The sequence below is a fragment of the Paramormyrops kingsleyae genome, chromosome 12 (assembly GCF_048594095.1).
Source record: "Paramormyrops kingsleyae isolate MSU_618 chromosome 12, PKINGS_0.4, whole genome shotgun sequence".
In the NCBI taxonomy this organism is placed as follows: domain Eukaryota; kingdom Metazoa; phylum Chordata; class Actinopteri; order Osteoglossiformes; family Mormyridae; genus Paramormyrops; species Paramormyrops kingsleyae.
In genome coordinates, this window is record NC_132808.1 from 16,502,617 (window position 1) to 16,528,195 (window position 25,579).

Sequence of the window (25,579 nt, forward strand, 5' to 3'; positions counted from 1 at the left end):
ATTCTGCACTCCTGGCAACACCAAGCAAACTCATTCAATTTGAGTAAAAATCTTTAATCGCTAGGGACACTACATATCTGAGGAATTTGCTGTGGTGACTCGGTTCAAAGGTTGGATTACAGAAACTAAACGACTGCATTGTTGACCAAAATATACCACAGATATCTACAGAAGAGAGGGGGGGGGGGTCGCTGTCTAACCATAATCCTGGGAATAGCTTAAGAGTGAGTCAGCAAGCTTGGGGTGGGTCAGTCTGTGCCATTTTTCTCCAAAAAAGGCAGGATGTGAGAAAGCCTCCTTATACAAGGGGCATTTCGGCGTGCCACACTGAGCGGACTCTCCGTACTCTCCCTGGCACTTCAGCCGATGCTCGAGCAGCAGCCCGCGGGGCAGAGTTTCTCCGCAGGCTTGTATCGGATTGATTTCTGGCTGGATGTATTAAAAAACACAAGTTTGATTTTTTTAGTAGCATTCTGCTTAAGTCACACAAGATTCCAAAAATAGTGGTTGTCAGATGTGAAATCAATCATGTCTGTCCGGGGTTCATATCTTTTTGGCTGTCACTGTTTTCAGCGTCTCCTTAAATATCCTTTGCAATGTACTTCATTTCTGATGTCGGTCCCAGACAGGTAGAAGGCAATGGGATTTCATTTTAGTGCCGATCCCTAGACTACATGCACTGTCAAATATAATTTTTTCATTTTAGGTTTTCATTTCCTCAGAAATTCCTGTATCTTCTACAGCATCTCCCCCTACTACACAGCAGGCAAAACTACGAGGCATCTTCTATGACAAATATGTCTTCAATATAGAGTTCAGCACTGATGAATGATTTTTACAAAAGAAAAAGTTGACCATAAGACAACATGGACAAATTTTAATAACTCAATCATGCTTCACGTCTGTGTGAGAGACGTTGTAGTATCACAAACTTAACAGATGGGGGAGCTATGGCTTCAGGATTGCCTTATATTTTGGCTTTCATTAACTTTAGAGGTTGGTTTTTACAGAATTTTCAATGTTTCATCCAGGCAATAAAATCTTCTATAAATATTAATTTAGGATGTCATATTGATTTTATACCTGCTGGAGAAAGTATGTGTTTACAATAGAAGAAAAAAAGACATCAGGCATACTTAATGTACAACGGCTTAACATGCACAACCTGGTTCAAGCACGTAACCATTGGCAGAAGAAAACACTTAATTAGTGCGAATTAAATATATTTTAAACTAATCAGCATTATTTTAAAGAAAATATCACTAGGATTGCATCTTTTACTGGTAACACTTTACATTAACTGCACCTTCTTAATGCCTTTATAAAGCATTCACAGAACATTTAGTGCACCCTCATAATTGATTTATAAAGCATTCACAGAACATTCAGTGCACCCACATAATTGATTTATAAAGCATTCACAGAACATTCAGTGCACCATCATAATTGATTTATAAAGCATTCACAGAACATTCAGTGCACCCTCATAATTGATTTATAAAGCATTCACAGAACATTCAGTGCACCCTCATAATTGATTTATAAAGCATTCACAGAACATTCAGTGCACCCTCATAATTGATTTATAAAGCATTCACAGCACATAAACAGCATGTAAGTATACCTTAACATCCTAGCCTACTTTAACAGCCGTACTATGCATTAATAACAAACATTATATGTTTTTATTAAAATTATGCTAATTATTATGTTATGATGTTTGCTATTAATGTATGGTACAGGATATTAGGATGTTAAGCTATACTTACATGTTGCTTATGAATGTTCTACAGATGCTTTATTAGTACATTATGAAGGTGCACTGAATGCTCTATGAATGCATAATGAATGTATCACGAAGAGGTGCAGTTAATGTAAAGCATTACACTTTTACTACTGAAAGTGAATATTAGCCAATACTTTTGAAACCTTAAAATTTGCCACTAGGAAGCATAATAATAATAATAATACTAATAAAATCAGCTGACTCGAGGAATTCAACATTTGAACTATTATGTTTGTTACCATGCTTGCAAACCATTCAAACACAAAGTACATAATAGAGGGTAAATTGGTGCAATATTAGGCAAAATAAATACTTCTTTCACAGACCTTTATAACTGAAGTGTTTTTTTTTAACTGCTAAAATATTAAATCTGGTTCAGAATTAAGGACCTTTATCAGCCACCGCTGTTTGTTATGAACAGTGCACAGGACCTTTTGAAAGGTACAACTTAGGTGAATAATTGGATTCATTGTAGGTATGGCAAGTTTTATTACTATTAAGATTTATTTAAATCCTAAGCATGCAAAGTGATTGACAAAGGTTGCTTAAAATAATGAGCCGTTACATACTATAGTCAAGTGAAATGAAACCTCACCAATACCAATTTTCGAGAACTAGGTCTTGACACAGCTTATTCACTTGGAAATTGTTCCTTTCCCTTTGGAAGAAGTTTTTCAATTTAGCTCAGAGGAAAAACCAATCCTGGATTAGCTTACTTTGAAGGAGATTTCAAACTGCTCTCCACCCCAAATTTCTAATCCTGTGTCGTAGCCTCCAAGTTCCCAGAACCACTGGCGATTGACTGCAAAGAGGCCTCCCGCCATCACTGGCGACCTGAGGATGGGAACAACAGAGAAGACAGAGAGGATGAATTTGCATCTTTAAGACCAATAGCCTCCTTTACGTGTCAGCAGATCATAGAGGCTTTCTGACAGGTGATGTTATTTTTGAGCGTGTCAGGGGGTTTGATTCCTGCCACTGCTCTCTGTGTGAGGAGTTTTGTATGTTTTCTCCTTTATCGCTCTTCCCCTAGCACAGTGCTTCACAACCCGGTCCTCTGGGATCCACAAAAGGTCCATGTATTTGCTCTCTCCCAGCTCCCTTATAGAGAGCAAAAACGTGGACTGTCTGCAGCGCCCTGAGGACTGGATCGGGAATCACTGCTCTTGCGGTTCAATGAACATTGCGCGTATGTCAGGTGGCATCTCAAAATTGCCCATTGAGTGCGCGTGCCCTGCGATTGGCTGGCATCCCGTCCAGGGTGTCCCCATGCATTCTGCAATATGCTGCAGGCCCCCCATGCCTCTTACTACTGAAGGAACTGGAAGAAGGATGGATGAAACATTTGCTCTTATTCCCTGTAACAAAGTACACTTAATGTAAATAATGCAGGGCGAGGCTATGCATTTATGCTTTAATGTTTTTCTAGCCTTTCCTGGATATAATATTGTTCATGGTACCTCCTGGGATGCAATCTCATTTATGCAATCATTTTAAACAGCTTTACATCAAAATGCCATACACAGATAGGCCCTCATTATAGGCTGTTACCCAATGTAATCACCTTCTGAAACAGCCAGTGGCTAGAGGTTATACCAGGTAAACACTGTAGTTTTCTCTGTGTATTTGTTGCAACAGACTAACAGAAACATAAAGAAAGAAAAGGTACCTTGGATGGTACCCATCAGTGTATAGGGTCTTCTCTACTGGACATGAGAACTGTTCATGCATGGTATTTTAAGTTAGTAAATCAACTGAAGAAGTTAGTGACAAATTAGACTACAGTATTGGCAGTAAATGTTCCCAAAAAGGAATAACACAAAAACAAGCAGAGGACACCTAAAATGCCAATTTTGGGGAAACTGACCCCTTAAAGTAAAGGTGTTTGGGTTATAGTGTCTATAGAAAGTACAAATAAGCAGTGCAATTGTAAAAGTACTCTAAATTGGTTGCCTGCCTTTTCTTGGGAAACAGCAACAAAGGGTCAAGCAATTATGGTTCAATGATCCAGCGGATGGAGGCAGGGCTGTGAGTGTGGCCTGCAGACGGCTGCCTTGCAGACACATGTGAATCCACGCTATAGACACCGGTGCACCCTGACTGCCTCGGTCTAGTTGACGATCTGTTAGCTTAGCATCCAGGGGCCCAGAGATGCAAGCTATTCTGCTGATAAACAGTTACAGAAAAGCAGAGCTAGTCGTGCGTACCACAAAATAACCCTAGTTAAGATGGCTATAGCACCATGGTAATGTTGTGGAATAAGTTTTAAAAAAAGGTTCAGGTCACAGAAGGATTTATTACTGCAGCAGTATGGAATCAAACACACTCACAGACTGTCTCCAAAGAATGCATTCAGGTTTTCAGTCTTCTGCACCAGCCTTCAGGAGGCAGACAGTCGGAAGCAACACTCACAGGGCCAATTTAGACTCACCAATCAGCCTACCCTGCACACTTTTGGACTGCGGGTGGAAACCAGAGCCCCCGGAGAAAACCCACGCGAACAGCACACAAACTCCACCCAGAAAGGACCCGGAACCGAACCCAGGAACTTTTTGCTGTGAGGCAGCAGTGCTAACCTTAAGTAACTGTTTAGCGAAACAGAATGTAGATTACCATTCTAAATCAATCTAGGTTTGCCATGGGTGTTCCTTCTAAATTAATCTATGTGTTATCTTTTGTCTACAGGACTTGGGTGTGTCTGTCAGTCACATCCTCAAAAATAATTTAAGATTAGAGGCAGAGGATGCACACAAGCATGGGTGTCAGAGGGGCAAGGAGTCCATGGCAGATTCAGGGGGCCCAGCTGTTTAAAGGGGCCCCAAAATCTACCATCAGGACCCCTCACTCCTGATGTACATTGAGGGGGCCCAGCTGTTTAAAGGGGCCGCAAAATCTACCATCGGGGCCCCTCACTCCTGACGCAGATTCAGGGGGCCCAGCTGATTAAAGGGGCCCCAAAATCTACCATCGGGGCCCCTCACTCCTGATGTACATTGAGGGGGCCCAGCTGTTTAAAGGGGCCCCAAAATCTACCATCGGGGCCCCTCACTCCTGACAAAATATACTGGGGGGTACTCCGTCCCCCTCTCAGCAATACTTACCAGGTGGACCCTAGGGAACGGACCAAGGTGACTGGGGGCCGCAGAACTTCTAGCCGTACAAAAGCATAGAATGGAAATGCTAATAGGGCTAAGGGCTATAAAACATGATATTAGGGTAACAGCCGTGGAATCTATGGGACGAGCAGATGAGTAACAAGCAGAAGAACATTGGTATTCTACTCCAGACTTTACAGACAGCTACTGGGGAGCCAAGTACGGGAATAATATGCTCACACACGTCATTTGTAGTAAGAACTCTGTCAGCTGCATTCTATACCTATTCTATCGCAGCATACAGTCAGTACAACATCATAATAATGTACATTCTACAGTATGTAATTAATGCATGAGACACATTTCTGCATAATTCATAGACCACATTTATATGACCTTGGCTATATACCGTATAAGAAAGAAAGACACATTACATATATTTATAATGTAACCTTCAGTCGTTAGATTCTCATCATTTGTTACACAAAGGCTTTTTATTACTCTATGCTGAGACAGTACAATTCTTCATTATAGATTTCAACCTTTTGTAAAACACAGAATATGCTTTGCACCTACCGTGGACTTAAACGACGTGTACAAAGTAAATTTCTCCTTTATTTCACAAAGTATTCATCCAGTTTTTTTCTTTTTTTATCCACTTGTTGTATTTAGGGTCGCAGTGGGTCCGGCATGGAAGTAAGGCAGGGATCAGCCCAAGATGTGGCACTAACCCACCGCAGGGCACATTAAGGGAATTTATCTGACAGTTCTTATTTCCTTGAAATAATGCCAATATACAAAGTTTTTTGTGCGGTAAGCATTACATTCACTTCTTTCATGCTATTTATAAAAACCTTATAAAAGCCTGCATGCATACAGCTTTTTGGAGGCTAATTTACTCTTTAAGTACTCTATCTCCAAGTACAGCAATTAGTTTTAACACCATACCCAGGGGTAAAAGCAAATTAGTTGCTCTCAAGAACCTGGAGTTTGTAGCAATATTCCTCTTTTCAATTTAAAGACAGTTTTCAATAATATTATACTGATTAAGTCTTCTTAAACATCACGTGTGCACTTAATTTAAATTAATTTTTTTTTAAAATGCCTATTTCATTCAATTGCATCTAAGTTGCAAGATTAGCATAAAGTCTTATTACCATTGTAAGTTTAAGTTGTGGTTTTATATCTTAAAAGAACTATAATCAAGTTTCTTGAAACTACACATAATTACATTGATAGAGTTTTAGCCTTGAATGTCCCCATTCTGAATGTTGCATTATCTGCAAACTGCAGCAATCTAGCAAAGAAAGAAAAAAAAACACAGTTACGTATTTCAACAACTTTCAGAAAGTACCTTTAATGAAGAAAACACCATGTTTTAGTAGAAGACAGACGGTTGCTTTGGTAGGCATGCCCGTGACTGTTGCCTGTTTAATAGTCATATCCTGTAACCTATTCTTCACCCCAATTAACACACTAAGAGGAGCACTTCAAGCATCATGGCTCATTAGTTCACTTAAAATGCACTTTTTTCCACAATAAAATGTTCTTAAATGGATTTTGCAAAGTAATGTGAAGATTATTATCAAAGGAAAACAATATTAGTAAGCAAATACATAAATTCAAAATATCCTACTTACTATGGCTAATGCAAGTATATTGTACTAACAAAACTAGTTATACCTCAACAAAATGAGGAAGAACAGAAAAAAAGTGCTCAATCCCATTTTAGAAAGCCTAATGAAACTAAATTTAGGAAAGCCACACAATGTGTTGAACTGTCCCTCTGTGGTTGCGAGCTGGTGAAGAATGTCACTGTAAGAGTGATCTTCACTTTTAAAGGACAACAGGAATCAACAGATGAGACAGACAAGACACCCAAGTCAATCTTATATGGCAGAGGGACAAGAAGAAAGCCAAGGATTTCAAATCCACATAAATACTATTCTAGCATATGTGACATGGATTTGTAGATTTGTATTTAATTGTTTCTCCAGTCCATTGTGAACCTGTGCTGTATAAGCAGCACGGAAGACGGATGAATGTGTGACGGACGGATCAGTGGATGCTTCTGCACATGTAAATATCGGGCATAACTGCTTTGGTATGAAGTGACAACTGCACAACAGTTCCCCGTGGAAAAAAGACAATCAACTAGCAATAAGATGTGAAGTTTAAGGTTCACCCTGAGCAGATGCAGCCATAAAATCAGCTTTCATTCCTGTAATGCTTCATAATACACTGCTGTAATAAACACGGTGTTTATCCATTTATGGCGATTATACAGCAGCCAGTAGCAGAAACAGCAACTTTCAACTTTGAAGGCCCTGTTGGTAAAATCTGCAGCTTCAATGGTACCATAAAAACAAATTAAATGAGTGGATGACCCTGATGCTGCTAATCAGCTAATGCTGAACCACTTCCTGCTAAAAAAAAAAAAGCGAATAACCGTGTTTGATCAAAGAGGAGCAGCTGGGTGAGTGTGGCTCAGACTGAGAGCAGCAGTGATGACACAGAGCATTTGAATTCCCAGACTTCACCATGCCAGCTGCTTGACAATCTGATCAGGGCACATTTGGTTTGTCTTCTTTTTTTCCCCCAAAGTATTTGAATGCATACATCATTAGTAATTAAAACAAATAAATGAGACTAGTCATCAGCTAGCCCCGCACACGTCATTGGGGACCACTTTTAGATTTATGTTAGCTACTCTGATCCAATATTTGCAGAAGATCTAACCCTTAAATGCACACATTGTTTAGTTTTTGCAGTTTTATGTAAAATCCCACAACTGTACATGCAGTCCCAGGTTACGAATAAGATCTGTCACCTACGTCTGTGATTAAGTGGAATAGTGGGTAAATTGGAAAAACAAAAATACAGTGCATAACAATACCAAATATACAGTAAAAATAAAATATTACTGCATACGGTACTGTACTGTACCTCAAGTCAATGAACCGCTGAAGCCACAAAATAGTGTCTGCATTTGTTATTACGAACCATTGTATTTAAATCAGATTTGTAATATAACAGCCTTTATGGTAGTTTGTAAGTATGAGTTATCCATAAGTGGGATGGGCACTGCCTATACAGTATACGGAATTACAAATGATTTAAGAGACACCTTAACAAGAGTCAAGAGATACAATGATGACAATATGGTCTAAATGGCTACTGGGTTGCCTAAATCTGCTGGCACATCAATTTGTAAGGAATGGGTGTCCTTGTTTTTACATTATACCCTCATGAGGAGTAGCTATTGCTTATATAAGAGCACCGAAATCAATAAGATGAGTTTTTAGGTTGAGAAGCAGGACAAGCACGTAGGCTAATTAACTGGTGCATCCAGCACACTGTCGCGCGCTGGCTAATGAGCCGCCCTGAAGATGGCCTCTCTAAGCCAGCAAGGCATGAACCTGAGCTCATCATGACACGGGCTCCAGCCCTCTGAAGTGCAGATGTGGACGGTAACAGAACAGGAGCTGAAGTGTGACCAAGCTTTGAAAGGATGATGAGCTGTTTGCTCCAAAGATGAAGCACTGGAAAGGGCTGCAGAATGGAGATTATGGAACATTTGATTTTTTTTCCCCCAGTATGCAGTCTTGTGCTCTCATTTTACCAGGATCTGTTGCAGTTACTTGGAGCTGTTCTGGTCCGAGTGCTGAAGAATAGCTATGGAATTATATCAATTACAAGCACTTCATTCCACAAAAGGTCATTGCATCAGCTTTGAGAGATGCCGTCCGATTATTTTTACTGCAATGAGAGTGTATCTGTATGGATTCCGAAATAAAAATAAATACATGAACAAAGCAAGGAAGCAAACAAACAAATGTAAGTAAGGAAACCCATTAATAACTGGAGAACATACAAGAACACACTCCTTGGGTGGGAACTGAACAGGGCTGATGCTGTGAGTCAGTCACATCACCTTCACACACAGGCCCTGACAAATTCAAAGGGTTCTGCCCTTGCTGTTAATAATATCTTAAGTCAGCTGTAGCCTATTCCAATTACTATCCACTGTTCCACTTTCTACCTGCAGGAAAAGACAAAAGAGAAAAGTGACATGTTGGCTCAGGTGGAAGTGTTAATGTCTGAAAGTTTCTGGGATCTGAGTCCAATTCTAGTCATGGTTCTCTCTGTTCGGAGTTTAAACGTTCTCCTCATGGTCACATGCTTTTGCGATGGGTGCAATTGAAAGATGTGCTGCCTGGCGGAATTCCTGGATCTAAAATCCCTTTAGTGTGTGAGCTTACGTGTGAAATCACCCTGTGATTGGCTGGAATTCTGTCCAGAGTAGAATGCACCTCACATCCAATATGTTTCCGATAGGTGTCTGCATGACCATGACCTCGAGTGGATAACCAGCTACTGAAAACCCAATAAGAGAGCTAAAGTCTTTAATAAGAGTAGCTAAATTATCATATCGACTGAGATGTGCCCCTGGCTGAACAAACAGCAAATTGTCCTTGGTTACCTTAAGCGAACAACAAAGTCAGCTTGACTTTCCATGTGACTTCTCACACATCTTGACTTTGAGGCAGCTTTTCAAAAGCAGCGTTGGGAACCCAGAGTAGCTGGCAGGATTCGAGCTCTGTGTGTCTGAGAGACTGTTTGAAACGGGTAGATCACGCCGAATAAAGCCATGCTTTTGATACTGAGCCAAGTACTGAGTCGTTGGGGTATCACACCCTGCAGATGGTGAATGGTAATATACTATCCAAGTGAATACAGCAGATAATGCAGAGCCAATACGTCCAGCTTCTGGAACACACACGGTGAGTTTACAGTGATTATACAGGGCAACTGGATTAACAGAGAATGTGGTCACAATGTGACAGGTCCATGAATCATCACTACAAACTTCTTTTTTGAGAATATAATATGTGTACCCAATGTCTCTTTTTAGTGGATTCAATACTATATCAAAATGCTATTCTGTGAGACCTTTAAACAGGATATGTCGATCAGAGGGCTGTCTTTAGAGTGCTTCCAACGACATCAATTTCATTACAAAACAAAAGACATCACTGGATATTTAAACAAATTACAATAATGAATCGTTTTAATTTCTCTTAAGAAATGAATTCATTTCATCACAAAATGAAGATAGTTTGAATTCTTTTTTATACCAAAAGAAAATGCTCAATTAAAAGAAAACGGCATTAACATAGACTGAACCAAAATACTATATATTTTCTGCAACCATGTAAGCTACAGTATATACACCCAGATACACAACTCATGCCATCAAGTTCCTATAACAGACTGAGGGCTCTGTTTTCCACCTTTGAAAAGCGCAACACAAAGTGGTTTTGCTAGTTCGTACCAGCGCATTGCTCATATTCACGACGAAAATAGTGAATGATTTTGCGCCCGCATTCCACTACTTGGAGTGGTGTTTTTCAAATGAGGCAAAGCGGAGCGCAATGTCAGTACGCTTTTGACCAACAAAAACCACGTCTAAAATCAGTGGCGCATTATTAAACGTTTTAGAAATATGCGAGTGCACAATGCTCGTTACGTTTTATTATAGAGCACAGCTGGTTATTTCACGTACTGTAATCATACTGTTCAATAAAACACAAGTCAGGTGGAACAATACAATGCAGCCCTCAGAAGGTCGCGGCATTCTTTGTGGCGTGTTGTATGTTGTGTAATACCCACGTGTGATGGATGACTGTTGGACATAAATAAGGACACATCAGAGGACTTTAGAAGGCCTGAATTGAACTGGAATCAACTGAACTGCATGTGCCGATGCCAACAAAGGAGTGTATGCCGGCAGCAGCGCGGGCAAGGAGGGATCGGCTGGCAAGAGCTGAATCGTCTGTAGCTTGGTAAGGAATCTAAATTAGAAAAAAGTAGAAAAATAACAGCCCGATTGCCTAATACACTTTAACATTTTAAAACACCTTAATAACTGTAGGCTTTGTTTGAACAAAGATAGCACTTTTATATTTTTAGTTATATTTTGCGAATTGCACACTAAAATAAAAATAAAAACACAATAGACAATAATTAAGTGCCCATTCGCAGCCGCTGATCTCGTTCAGCAGCGAGCGTCTGTTTTCTCTATTTTTGACATCATCATACCGCTTTCGGCGCCGTGCGGATGATCTGGTGATGCCAATAAACGAGAACACACTCACCGCTACCTCATCCCACGCCTGCTTCACCCCGAAAGGCTTCGGTGGAACAGTGCTGCTCTCGTAGATGACCCGACAAACGCGCCATTGTAACAGCAAGCTACAGTAGATCATGCACCGCTGCCTTTTAAAGGTGAGGTGACGCCTCATTGCGATTGGTTTATTGCTTGTTACGCCCAAAACACAAATAATTAAGAGAGTTTGGAAAACCCTTTCCCGCCTTGTGCTGGCGCAAGGTCGGGGTTTTCCGCTGTAAAGCAGCGAGATGGATTTGGACACGCCATAAGATATGCTCTTGTATTCAGGATAGCATTACTAGTTGTGGGGTTGGTGAACTAATAGGTGCATTTCTGGAGGGGGGTGCTAGATACAGCTTCAGGTGTTACAGCTTTAGGTAAACGTCACTTAACCTCCCTAGAATTTGTACTGCTTTCACAGCATGTCAGATCAGACATAAATTAAAGTGTAACAAGTTCTTTAAAAAGCATCACCCTCCTTTTCCTTTTAAGCACCCTTTATAAGTCATTATCACAATGAACATGTGAGGACAAAGTCAATGGTTAGTTTATTTGATTAAAAATACTCTATGCCAGTTTTCTAGAAAATAAAATGGCTAAAATTGATATTCATTTTAACTTACAATTAGACTAGATGCATATGTACACTTAAAAGTATATGCAAATCATAATATACAGTGCTCTCCAGAATCACTAGCATCCTTAATAAAATGATCAAAAAAAGGCTATGAAAAAAGGGCCTTTAATTGCTCATTAGCTTGATTTTAGAGAACTATAACCTTGCACTGATGTGATAGTTATTCAAAGGAAAGAAATCTTCATATAGAAGTTAAACATTTTTTTCAAAAAACATGTGTCACATTTATTGGTGCCGCAAAAGAATTCTCGTGTGCAAAACCTAATAAATCTAATTAACATTAAGATCAAAGAATACACAAATGAAATGAGACAAAAGGTTATTGACCTACATAAATCAGGCAATGGCTTTAAAAATAGCTGCACGCTTGAAAATACCCATTTCCACTATTAGAGCAATAATTAAAAAGTCTCAAACAATTGGAGCTGAGATGATGCTATTTCGGCACATTCTTTGTGACAGTTAGTTACTTCTGCCAAAAACCTACAAGGCACAGGTGACAGCTTTTGCTGAGGTTAAACTACAGACATAAGCATCTGAAGTTCACTAAATACTAGTGAAATTTTGATAGCAAGTGAGTTTTGTGGTTAAATAAAATTAAGCCTTAAATAAATGAAGAACCTAATCTCCACTGTGACGAATGATGGTGAGATGTGATAGCGTGGGGCTGTTTTTCTTCCAAAAGCTCTGGAAATCGTCTTAGTATACATGGCATGATGGTCTCTGTCAAATATCAGGAGATTTTAGAGCGCCATCTGCCTGTCACTGCCAGGAGGTTAAGACTGGGTCACTGCTAAATCTTACAGCAGGACAATGATTAAAATGGTACCTCTGTATCCACAAAAGGAATGCTTCACTGGCTTTTGCAGTGGCCATCCCAGTCCCCTGGCTTCACTGGCTTTTGCAGTGGCCATTCCAGTCCCCTGGCTTCACTGGCTTTTGCAGTGGCCACCCCAGTCCCCTGGCTTCACTGGCTTTTGCAGTGGCCACCCCAGTCCCCTGGCTTCACTGGCTTTTGCAGTGGCCATCCCAGTCCCCTGGTTTCACTGGCTTTTGCAGTGGCCATCCCAGTCCCCTGGCTTTGACTGCACCTATCATCTGTCAGGGAGAGTCTACAAACAAGGTCCTGAATGATCAGGAGATATTTTGTATGAAGGAAATAATCCATGTCATGGAAAGTGATATACAGGTGGTTCTCGCTTTCTGAGCTCCCGATTTTTGAGTTCATGACTCAGCTTTGCTTTGTGAAACATCTGACTCTGCATGCGCAGTTTGTACCTTGCATGTCTGCGCATGTGCAACATTACACATTGCGGCATATTTTACGATGGTGCACGATTTTGTGCTTTGTTTCACGACCCAGCCTGATCCCGTTAATACACCAGGTTTATCTTACGTGCTGTTTGTGAGGGATCTGCACCATCTCAGAATGGGATACAGGAAGAAAAACAAAACAGCTCACCTGCTGAATATCAAAGTGACCAAAACTGACTGTGAATGTTAGAATTGCAGCAAAGTTGGTTTTTGTTTTTCTCCAAGGATTTCTTTATTTATATGTCTGTATATTTTTGATTGCATGCTAATTCTATTAATATGTTTGTGTTTGTTTATTTGGCAAAAATTTATGATAAAAATGTTTTGCCTGGAACCAAAGGCAACATGTAACGAGCAATAATTTGGAATGAATTAGCTCATAAAGTCCAGAACTACCTGTACATACTGTACAAGCATTAGCATAAATGTATTTTAATTTGTTTAGAAAATGTATACTACATGGATCTAACTTTATGAACTTATGGACCTGATAAAAAATTCATCCAGCATTATAAGCGAAGACTCGTTGCTGTTATTAATTAAACGTACTGTAGGGTTGCAATAAGCAATGTGACATGTATTTTGAGAGAAAAATCTTCTCAGTTAATGGTCCATGGGGATTTGAGTGTGAGATCAACCTAAAGAACTATAAAGGTATTTTTCATTGAGTTTTTTGCCAATTATTAGCATTTTGTGGAGGGCACTGTAACTGGTTAATTATGTGGTATTTCAAAATCGGTTAGCTTTTTGGTTTACCACCCCACCCGGAAAGGGTATGCATATTAGCAGTGGCTGCATCAGTTGTATAATTTTACCATGCAGTGCAGCAACTGTCTCCATTGTGTATATTTTATGTAAGGTTGCTATGCACCTGTACAGAGAAGAAGAACTTCTCACTATGCCATAGGAGAACATTCTGCACACATTTGCCCACTAGGTGTTTAACGTGGTGGCAAAACGGGGCGGTTTCCATGCCAAGCTGAAGAGTTCACACCTTGCTATGCTCGGACAATCATAAAAATCCCCGGGCCCTCCTATGTCAGAGCCAAGTCCCAGGCAGCAGGGCTTGCGTAGCTAAAGATACACTGCTCAGTACTGCATCATCCATCAGTAAGCTAAAGCACAACAGCAAGTCCATGTTAGACCTGGAGGTCATCCTAAAATCATATACTGTAAGCACCCCAACTGAAAACCCAATAAAAGAAACGGTTCAGTAAAGCATAGTTTGGTCCTTAGTAAGGCTAAATGATGTTTCTCTTTATGAATATTGTGGTGTAAAAGTTGAGAGATTTTTGTCTTAACTCCAAGTCAGCATGCTTCTAGAAGCTACAATTAAAGGCATTTGCTCCAGCACCTCATTTTCGGCACAGATGATCTACTGAATCCCTCTGGTTCAATGTTCCTCAACCCAGCCCTTGGGGACTCCCTGATGGTCCTCATTTTTGCTACTTGGAGCCGGAAGGTCTTGAGGGCCCTCGAAAACTGGTTTGAGAAACACTGCTGTAGGTAATCTAGTAAATCCGGACTGTCCTGGATTAGAAGGGAGTCATCAAACAGATATTTCAGAGAGAATTAAACTGAAATACAGTAACCTTGATAGTCTGGACTGCACACATTATCCTGTGGTGCCTGGGCAAGTTTTCTGTGACCTGTTGCAGGTGTGAAATGGAGTTCCAGGCCTCCTGACTTTGTGTACTCACTCGTAGGGGTCGCTGGGGTCAACGCCCTGCAGCTCGGGCGGAATGGGGATACGCTTGTAGTACATCTCCCAGTCAAAGGCGCCCCTCATGGCATCCCCGGCTTGTGCCTCGTACCCAAAGTTGTTGTGGTCGATGACGTCAATCATTGGGCAGACGATGGTCTTGGAGTTCTGAGCAATCTGGTCTGTTGGGCAGATGACGGTGGGGGACGTTTCAGAGCACTGTGGAATGGGCTCATCCATCATGTCGGCCTCATGGGGGACAAGCAGAAGTGGCTGTGTCGTGTCTGGGACCCCCAGCCCCCCCACCCTTACTCTCAGAGCGCCCAAGCACAGCTGCCATGTGAAATTGGACTTGGTGCAGCTGGTCAGTGATTAGAAACAATTACGGGGCTTCAAAGTAGGCTCGCTCCATCGAGGCCGGCCAAACTTCGACCATCTATATCTTTGTCATTCAGCACCACCGCTGTCCTAGATCTGTCACCCCCTTGGCCTCTGTGAATGAGGCAGAGATTCACCCACTGGACCTGAAAGTATCACCTGCTGTATACCCCTGGTAAGCAATACATAAGCAGGCACTTGCTGCAAATGGCAACATGGTGCAAAACACTGAAATGAACATATTATAGAAAGCAATTGACGTACATATAAGTATTAGCATGGATTAATTTTACTTTGTTTAGAAAATGTTTACTACATGTAGCTAACTTTTTTCCATTGATTTATGGACCTGATACATGCATAGGAAGAGTAAAGGTCTGGAACCCTGCTTCTCAATTGTTTGGTCGCAATTGAATTATTGAATTATTTTGAAATTGTTTTTAACCAGTGATACTATTTGTGTGACTGTTACTACACAATGTAATATTCCTATTACTACAGCATGTTTTGTGAAATATATTTGGTTCAAATTTTTTTATTTGATATTTGATTAATTTGGGTTATAACTTAATAATCTAGGAAAAATGTCCTGAGACTAAATAAGCAAAGAACCCCTGATCTAGAATACTTCAGGACCTAAAGAATCTAAGATGCATGTATGACTCCAGAAAAACATACTTATTTATATGCTTTAAACTGATACATTTGCTGATTAATTGATTAATTTGAACTCAAATTTCATACATCTCTGACGGACTGGACACATGCTGGCCCAAACAAGTGTTTTATCAATGTAATGAAGTAATTATATGCTAATACTCATATGCAGACTCATATGCCACATTCTGAATGGTCTTGCAAAGTAGCTTAAAATGGATCACGCAGCAAGGGAGAGTCAATCTTTTGTTTTCACATTTTACCGCATCTCAAATAAATACACGGAAAACTACAAAAAAGAAGAACAAAGTATACAATCACAGCTTAGCAGGGTTTCTTGTTGATGAAAAAGCAGAAAGTTTATAGGAAACAGTCATTCCTTTTCATATTTTACCATTTTATATTCAACGACTAACAATTACAGTTTAATATATAATGTCTAATATCTGTGACTGTGCCGTTTAGCAATCTGTGCCATGAGAGTGGAAGGTCACAAGTTCAAATCCCATAGCTGACAGAGAGCAGTCACCTTTCAACGAGGCCCTTAACCTCAGTTGCTGTGGGACGCTGGCTGACTCTGCACTCTGACACCTCTTGTACGTTAGATAAAAGTGTCTACTAAATGTAATGTGAATGTGTCTCTTCAAGTACCACCTTGAATATATACACACACAATACAAATCGCCCAGTAAAAAAAATAAAAAATCTTTTTTATAACTGGTTTATAATATTATAAATTTACCTACAAAACTGAATGTGAACTGACAATATGACAATACAAGACAAATAAAATTTTTGGTCTCTGCAAGACAAAGAATAGACAAGGCAGGGTTAGTTAACGGAAATAAAAAATGTCCTTGCGTTGAAATGCTTCTCGAGGAACTAAAGCTGATTACTGGTGCCAAACTGGATCATGTTTTCCCATAGAAAGCATGACATATAGCTAATTATGACTACTATAATACACTTATGAGTGTGCGGGATTTATGGACAAAAACCCACTCATCTCTTGGAACTGTATTTCATTTTAGCAAGAAATGATCAGAACTATTAATAAAAACCCAGCTCACCCAATCCAATGCCTTCATGCTGTAAGTAACCCTTGATGAAAAGAGGACCGTGTGCAAGCTCTTAGGCTTCCTGCTTTCCCGGAATTCGTGAAGGGCAATCTGTTTCTCTACCACTTCACGTGCTACATATTCTAGAGATTCTTTTCCACTGCCATAGATTTCAGTGGCGTTTCTGAAGGGACGTGTTACACCGGTTGTAGCCTTCTTCTAAAAATATGTTACAACTAACTGCCAAACATTAATCTCAAATATATTTAGTATTTGAATAGTTACTTTTTATACCTGTAAATATGTACTCCTTAAATAAGTGTAACGATTTTTTCCCCCAAACCAGCTACAAAAGTTCATGAGAGCTAAACAATACAGAAACAAAATACTTATGCATGAAATATAATTGCATTGTTTGATGATAAACTACTGAAAAATAAGCAAGTGCCCAGTGTGAGCAGAAGCAATGCCTGATGGGAAAGGTTAATAACAATGATTCTCCCCGCACACCTGCTCCCAGCATTAGCTGCCTCTTATCTCACCTGACAGTTCTGACTTACCAAGCAGAGGTGGCAGCCAATTCACATTAGCCTCACAATGGGAATCCAGGAAGGTTAAGACTTCTCCCTTTGCTACAGTGGCTCCCAAGAGGCGAGTGCGAATAAGCCCCTCTCTCCTCTTTGTCCTGACAATCTTCACCTTTGGAAACTGCGTCATGTACTCCTCCAGTCGTGCTTTCAGATGTTCTACACACGGAAAACATGGACGACAAATGTAACATTTCTACATTGCCGTGCAAATAGAGAGAATTAAAACATTAGAAAATCCTGCATTGTAGATGCATATTTAAAGGTCAATTTAATCAGTAAACAAAATGTATTTTAACAATGACAGCTACTTTAAATAAACACCATACTGCAGCTTCACTTGAATAATTCTGTCAACGTTTAATTACCGATTATCGAACTGAAAATCCAAATACTTTGCCAGATGGCTGTTTACACAGAGGAAGTGATTGTAAATGAGAAATTCAAATCTCCCAGGTCGTGAAACAATAAAGACTCCAATTACATGTTTCTTGTCACAAAAATATAGAAAATCCACCAAATACTTTGACCTATTTGTAAGGTTTATTTGTTTTATATATATATTTATATATGAGTGCTTGCAGCTGCAGTTCTGAAGTCCTGTAGGTTTAAGAGGACATTCTAATTAGTATCTGAATTACAACAGATAATGGCTGCCCATGTGTAGACTTAGTAATTACTTCGGTAACATGATGAAGGGCTGAGGTTGAATGAGATCCGCCATATGCCGTATTGGCACTGAAGGAGGTATGCACCTCTACTTTAAGGTATTTACTATGATGACACTATATTTTGAAAAAGTAAAAAATAAATTATGTTTGAGAAATACATACAAATGATACAGTGAACAACCAAACCAGCCTTTTACTCAAAGCTCCACATTAAATCTTTTGAGGCATTTCCGGGGAAAAAAAAAAAAAAGTTGTGGTCATCTTTCAGATGAAGGAGTACTTCTTTTCATTACAATACCACTGTGGCAATCTGGTGCCTTGTGTTGACTTCTGTTTTCAGAGTCCTTTGGCTTTAACTCAATTGGTAAAATTGTTTCCAGAGATGAAAAAAGTGAATTGCATATTAAAACCTGGTGTCTTCCTATGCTGTATGGTGTACTGCCCACCTCAGTGCACAGTGTAAAAGACCACATTCATTGGTACATGGACACAGCAGGGGTATGGATACCCTGGCAGATTCAGGGCACCCAGCACTTTATAGGGGCCCTAGAAAATGTAAACGTATACAATGTAAGGGGTGCCAAGGTGACATTTTGTCAGAGGGGCCAGAGATTCTAGCTACGGCCCTGCATTGGTGGAAGGAAGCGGACAATGTCTGTCTCTTCTGCATTATTATCAGCTACTCATTATCGAGATTGCACAGGTACCCATTATCACAATTGAATTGCAATTCTGTAGTTCCTCAAGAGAAAGGGTAACACACACAGCTGCTTGATTCATACTCAAGAAATATCATTTACGGTTATAGAAAGGTTTACAAAATTACAAAGTCTTTAAATGGCTTTTTTTAAGGATTTAAATGGATTAAAAGTAGGACGTGGGAATGTATTATTGGATTGTGTGTATTGAAAGTTGAATTGAAAATGGATTAAATGGAGCAGCAAATAGCACATTGGACTGTGACCAAGAGGCTGGGCGGCCCCTTTGTTCCCCCCTTGAGCAGCATGTGTGAACCTGACTGCCTTGGTAAAAGATCCCTTTGAAACATATAAATGATTTGTTTCCAATATATTCTACACATATACTTATTAGAGTATACTTATACATTTCTCAGTTTCTCATGGACATAAGGCCCATGTTTTTAGCAATTTATAAACGCATTCATAGCAAATAATAATAATGGATTCATAAAGCATTATAAACATGGCTATAAATATTTATAAAATGGCATAACACATTATAGTCATGTTTATAATGCATTATGACTGCCTCATGAAGCTCTCATCTATAAGTTCAGTTCAGTTCAGTTCAACTTTATTCGTACCCAAAGGTAAATTTGCTTTGCAGTAAAGTGAGTCACAAAAATAACACTATAACACAATCACATAACCATAATTCCACATTCCACATAAAAGACGAATAACTTATTCACTTATTTAGGAGGCTTATAGCAATAGAGATGAAGCTGTTCTTAAAACGTTTTGTTTTACATTGAGGCACTCTATGTCTTCGTCCTGACTGAAGCAACTGGAACTCATAGTGTAGTGGATGAGAAGTATCTTTTAATATAGAGCCAGACAGACTCTGTACCTGCCTGGAAAACAACATTTCAGGATTCATCTGCTGCTCTCTCATTAACTTACTAGACCACTTCACTATTTGATTCAGACAATTCTTATTTTTAAGAGACAAATTTCCAAACCAAGACACCATACAAAAGGATAAAACCGATTCAATAATGCACTATAGATAGCTTTATTGATGTATTATAATGGTCGGTATAAGCATTAAGCATGCTTTGTACTGCCTTATGAAGGTATCTATAGTGCATTATAGATGAGAGCTTCATAAAGCATTCATAATGCATAATAAAAATGGCTATAACGTGTTATGCCTTTTTATACTGTAAATATTTATAGCCACATTTATAATGCTTTATGAATGCATTATAATGTATTCTGAATGTGTTTACAAATTACTAAAACATGGCCTTAAGTAATGTTACCATTTAGTGTTTTTAATCATAAATTGATGGAATGACTGAAGTATTGACTCTATTTCAATATTCTCCATCTCCTGCTCTTAGTCTCTTGCAGTACGTTTGAAGCACTAATACTTGTAGTTTATATTTGAATAATGAGATAAAGCAGGTTTTTATTAATGTTCTGAGATACTAGAAATTCAGAATTTGACACAGCTAGAACATTCAGTCTTGTAAAAATCTATCCACCCACATCCACTTATTTTGTACTAAGTTTTGGTGAGCCTGGAACATATCTAGGGAAGCAGAGGGCACAAGGCAGGGGAACAACCTGAACAGGATGCCAGTCAATCACAGGTCACACACACTCTCACACATCAAGGGCGATGTAGACACCAGTCCACCTACCCACTTTTGTAGCTATAAGAGGAAACCCACGAAAGCAAGGCCAGAGAACACACACAACCACTGGAGCAGGATTCGAACCCTTAGCCTTGCAGCTGGGAGTCAGCTCTGCACCCACTGAGTCAATATGTCATCACCTGTAATGATGTTTGTTATAAAATTTAACATTTCTACTTTTCTTGGATGTAGAACTATATAGGTGCTACAATCTTGCACAGGGAAAAAAACCGGATGTGTAGCTCATGCTTTCCAAATCACACTCACTACTACTACTTGAAAAGTCATTATGTTTGATGCTGTGACCTCAAAGACAATGTGCATTCACTTATCCCCACAAAAGAGACAGTGACAAGGCTACAAATGTAATTATATGACTGCTGGATATAAAATCTCTGGTTTTAACAAATACATGAGGGATGTTTTAGCAATTGGTGGAAAATATTCAGAAAAGGCCAATTTTCAAAATGATTATTATAATTTTTGTTAATTAATGCAAAGTGGTTTCTACATGATACTTTCAAACATGCTCATTAAAATTACTTAGAGATTTATTTTGTTTATACTAAGTTATATAATATGTGGTCATTTGTTCATTTTGTTCTTTACAACATGACAGATGTACAACTTTAGCAGAATTCTTAGTATACAGATTATAAACTACATTTAATTTAACTAAACTGAAAGTACATCAAAGCAAATGCTGCTGCACATTGTTGATTTATTTGATTAATGTAAATGTATTTTCACCGCCAAGAGTCTCTCTCTTTGGTAAAGAAATGCTATTATTGCAAGAATTAGCCAATTTTTAATAAAATCCAATAAGTTGTCTCTATCGAACCATCTTGTGAAATATAAATATGTCATAAACACCGTCACAAATAAGGGAGGAGGAACATAATAACATAAATTATTCACATCTTATAAAATAATTCAGTGAAGACTGTAGTTTTACGCAGATTTGTCTCTTGACTAGGATTAAACTGTAATTGCCCTGGCTTTAACTGCGTTTGAATTCATGAATGAATTTGCATGCAAATGATTTAATTTTTTTTTTGTACATATCATTGTGAAGAGTCTCGTAAAAGACTCCAGTAAAGAACATGTGCAACCTCTGTCAATCAGGGCTCTCTTTCTGCCAGAAATGTGTCTAAAAAAACAGTTGAGGAATAAAAAAGCTTTGCTTACTTTATTTGTGGAAGCCTCAGCAACAAAGTTTAAAGGCTGAAGCAGACGATCCCTCTGAATAAAAACAGTTTCAACATAAACCAAAGGGATTCCAAACACCCCCCCCCCCCACAGACACACACACACACACATACTTCTTATAGCAAATATGGATTTGTATTCTGTAGAAATGATCAATTTGAAAAGAATATCTCAGCAGAGCTGTTCTTGACAAGGATATATCGCACAAAAAATGGTAAATGTGGAATATTGTCAGAGTAGCAAACGTGACAGATTTTTTTTTAACTTCAAATGACTAGTCGGATCCTTTTAACAGGTTTTTTAAGTTTGAAACATGAAACATGCAAGGGCGCCTGTCCCCTACCCCTCTATACACACACGGTACCCCTCAATACCCCAATGAATGTCCTTGAACATATACAATATAAATTACTTCAGAAAAAAATTGTTCCCACAAGATACAAAAATGAAATTCCAGATATGTAGCACTGAATCAGTTGTAATGTACATGTTGCATGTGACCGTCTGATATTTATTAACAGGATGAGACACCATGAAAGAAATCCAAGTAAAATAAATGTATATCTTTATCCTTTAACTCAGGACACAAACATACCAGATACAAGGATACATTTGAAGGAACTTTGAGCAGTAGTTCTCGAAATCTTTTGTGGCAGTAGACAGTATTTGGAAAAAATTAAGAGACCACAGCACAATTTTTTGTTTCACCCATTTCTCAATCTATGGGTGCATGTCTGAATAATTAACATATTTTTTTTCAAACTGCAGCCTGGTTCTTCTGTTTCTCATTAATGAAGGGCTTCTTCTTCACTTTATGGGACTTCAGTCCTGCTTCTAGGAGCCTTTTACGAACTGTTCTATCAGTGCACTTCACACCTGCACTTAATGTTTCCCATTCCTTCTGAAGGTCACTTGATGTCGTCCTCTGATTCATGAGAAACTGTCCTATAAGTTGACGGTCATCTCTGGCATTACAAAGTCTCTTCCGCCCTTTACCTGCCTGGTTTCTGGTCGTTCCCAGTGTCTCCTGCTTCACCTTATTCTTGTGTACTGCTGTCTTAGAAACTTTGAACCTGGAAGCATCCTGATGCTCAGCGTAGCCTTCAGCTGTCAGAATTACGATTAAACCAGGATTTAAAAATGCAGATTTGTTCAAAACTAAAGGGTGGTCTCAATTTTTCTATGAATCTATTATGAAGGTGCACTAAATGTTCTATGAATGAATTATAAAGGCATTACCAGGTGCGGTTAATTTAAAGTGTTACTAACAATTCTTATTTTTGCACAGTTAATTTTATAGTAAATTGTACTCTGTAAATTTCACAACACTGTGCAGTATACTCCTACCCATCTGCAGTTTATTTTTTATTTTAACAATCCATATTTTACATTTTAACATCAGCACATTAAAACCATAAAACACATAATAATAATAATAATAATAATAATAATAATAATAATAATAATAATAATAATAATGTGCTATTTGCTATCACTTGTATGTCACTTTGGACAAAAGCATCTGCTAAATAAACAAACGTAAATGAAGAAAAAAGAAATCTGAAACAAAACAGAACATAATTGTATTTCTATGTTTACTGCTTAAAATGTTAAACACTGTTCAAGGGAACCTCACAGAGAATAATGAAATGGTACAGCACTACTGAACCTGAAGTTAGCATTAATTAATTTTTTGAAAGATGTTTACGCAAAAACAATGCCGCATGATTTTGATGATCAAAGACGAGTTCTTGGATGAAAAAGATTGAAATGAAACAAAAAACCCATATGGCCCATATGTTTTATATGTAGGATTTTCAAACAATTAGTTTCAAATAATCATCATGTTTCTTTTTCATGTCTGGGGCCTTTTCTGACCTGATTTAAAGAGAAATAGCTCCTTTTAGTATTAATACCGACAAATGCTTAGATTTAATCAGCGAGCCATGGAAAGCGATGTGACTTGGAGTTGCCACATTACTACCCTGTTTCACTCCGCTGCCCCTCTGCCTTATGAAATATGCCCAGCTCCACACATATTTCATGGCAAACTGCTGCACTTGTCTAAGTGAACGAGAAAGTAGAGTGATTTGTGACACCATTCTCCATCCAGCATTCTCAACAGTCGCTCATAATTTTGCTCCCGTTTTGTATCAGGCTCACGCTCTGATTGACTTTCTTTTAATAGACAGCAAAATATACCTTTTTCCAGTATTACATGCAACTCCTGGTTGGCTATGACCGTGTTTACTTCACTGTTGAGCAACTTTGCAGTGAAAAAAATCTAGTCACCCTTTGTAATTAACATTTAAAGAGCATGGTGCATTAGGTAACATGTCAGCAGCCAAAATGAGAAATACAGGGGTTTTGCTTTTGTTATTAGCATTTGTGATTGCATCATAAAAATAAAATTCTTTTGAGGAAAAAAAAAACTTTACTGCATGAAACTTTTTTTTTGGAGGAAATTGTCCATATAATATCAAATAGGCTCACTGCCCCATGATAGGATTTATAATACTAACATCTGTATGGTATTTTAATACTAAAAATATACAACAGTGATATATAAGTCTGTCATACGGATTAATGCATAAGTGGATAGTGTATAATGTGGTGAACCCAAGAAAACAGAGACTTAAATTTCCATAGCAACAGGCTGTCACAAAATTGAGAAAGTGGCCTAAATCTCACCAGAGAATTGTAATAGCCTTGTCACAGAATAGACTTGAAATGACTGTAATAAATTATTATAGCTAAATGGAAATGACAGAAGGCTAACACTGTCAGCTCACACCTATGGAGACTGGGGTTCAAATCCTGCTCTTTGTGTGTGGAGCTGGCATTTCACCTATGGTGCACACCTGCCTTGTTCACTTCTCCCATAATCCTGTGCTGGATAAGTAGTTAGGAAATGGATGGATGAATGAATATATTAGATTGAGAGATTTGGGTATGCATTTAATTATTATATTTTAAAATACAAAAGACATCTGATTTTATTGTTATATAAAAATATATTGGGGTTATAGTTCTTTATTTAAATGCTAATTAATATATATACAAAATAATGACACAAAAATTATAAACATGTCACAGTGGTTGCAGTTGAGCTACAATAACAGGAACAATGCCAAAGATGATATGCGCAGGACAGGCATCCACTTTTTATACAAAAGAACAGAGAATCTATCAAAGCTGATGGATAGACAGTCACACAAACACCTGAAGCTAAGCAAAATGCAAAAACGGAGTAATTGAAAGTAATTGCAGTCATTTTCTGAGACTTGAAGAAATGAAAGAGAGATTAATGTGCAATATTCTTTTAGTTTTAAAATAAAATCCATTTCAGGGACACCGTTTGTCATGATGTCAGCTTACACAGAGTAAAAGAAAATGTGACAGAAAAATATACTTCAGTCCCACATAATATATGGAGTTCAGGTCAAATAAAATAGATTTCTGTTCATCACAAGATAAGAGGGCCTGCTACTACGTTTTTTTCTTTGACACTGAATCTATCCATGATGAAATCCCATCTAATACGAACTTGGAATTAAAACTGACGTATGATGTATAAAATATTTTAGATATATTCTGAAACTTCTGAATAGCAGGTTTTGTTGGATGATGTATAGCACATATTGATATATCTCATCTGAAATTATTAGCTGGAAATGATTATGATTATCTCATTAATAAGTGAGAGCAGGTGCTTTTAAAATATATTTCCAGGGGAAGGGTTATACGATAAAATATTAAATAACTGCAAATGATTAAATTCTCTTTGATCATGCACATTTTAGTAAACTCAATATTGAAATACTAAATGGAATATCTTAATGAACAGCTAACATCCATCCATCCATCTACCATAATCACTATAGCCAATGCTAGGAAGCAGAATACTTTAGGTAGGGAACTTTAGGTAGG

At 38.4% G+C, this 25,579-nt stretch overlaps 1 protein-coding gene across 2 annotated transcripts in view; it reads right to left on the reverse strand.

Moving 5' to 3' along the window:
• LOC111845325 (polypeptide N-acetylgalactosaminyltransferase-like 6) overlaps positions 1–25,579 on the reverse strand; it is a 133,056-nt gene that overhangs the window by 7,864 nt on the left and 99,613 nt on the right. For both annotated transcript variants that reach the window (XM_023814658.2, XM_023814659.2), the window contains exons 6-8: positions 17,360–17,545; positions 14,705–14,888; positions 2,503–2,620 (exon numbers count right to left, since the gene is read on the reverse strand). In XM_023814658.2, coding sequence (XP_023670426.1) covers positions 2,503–2,620; positions 14,705–14,888; positions 17,360–17,545 — 488 coding nt within the window. The remainder of the gene's footprint in view (positions 1–2,502; positions 2,621–14,704; positions 14,889–17,359; positions 17,546–25,579) is intronic.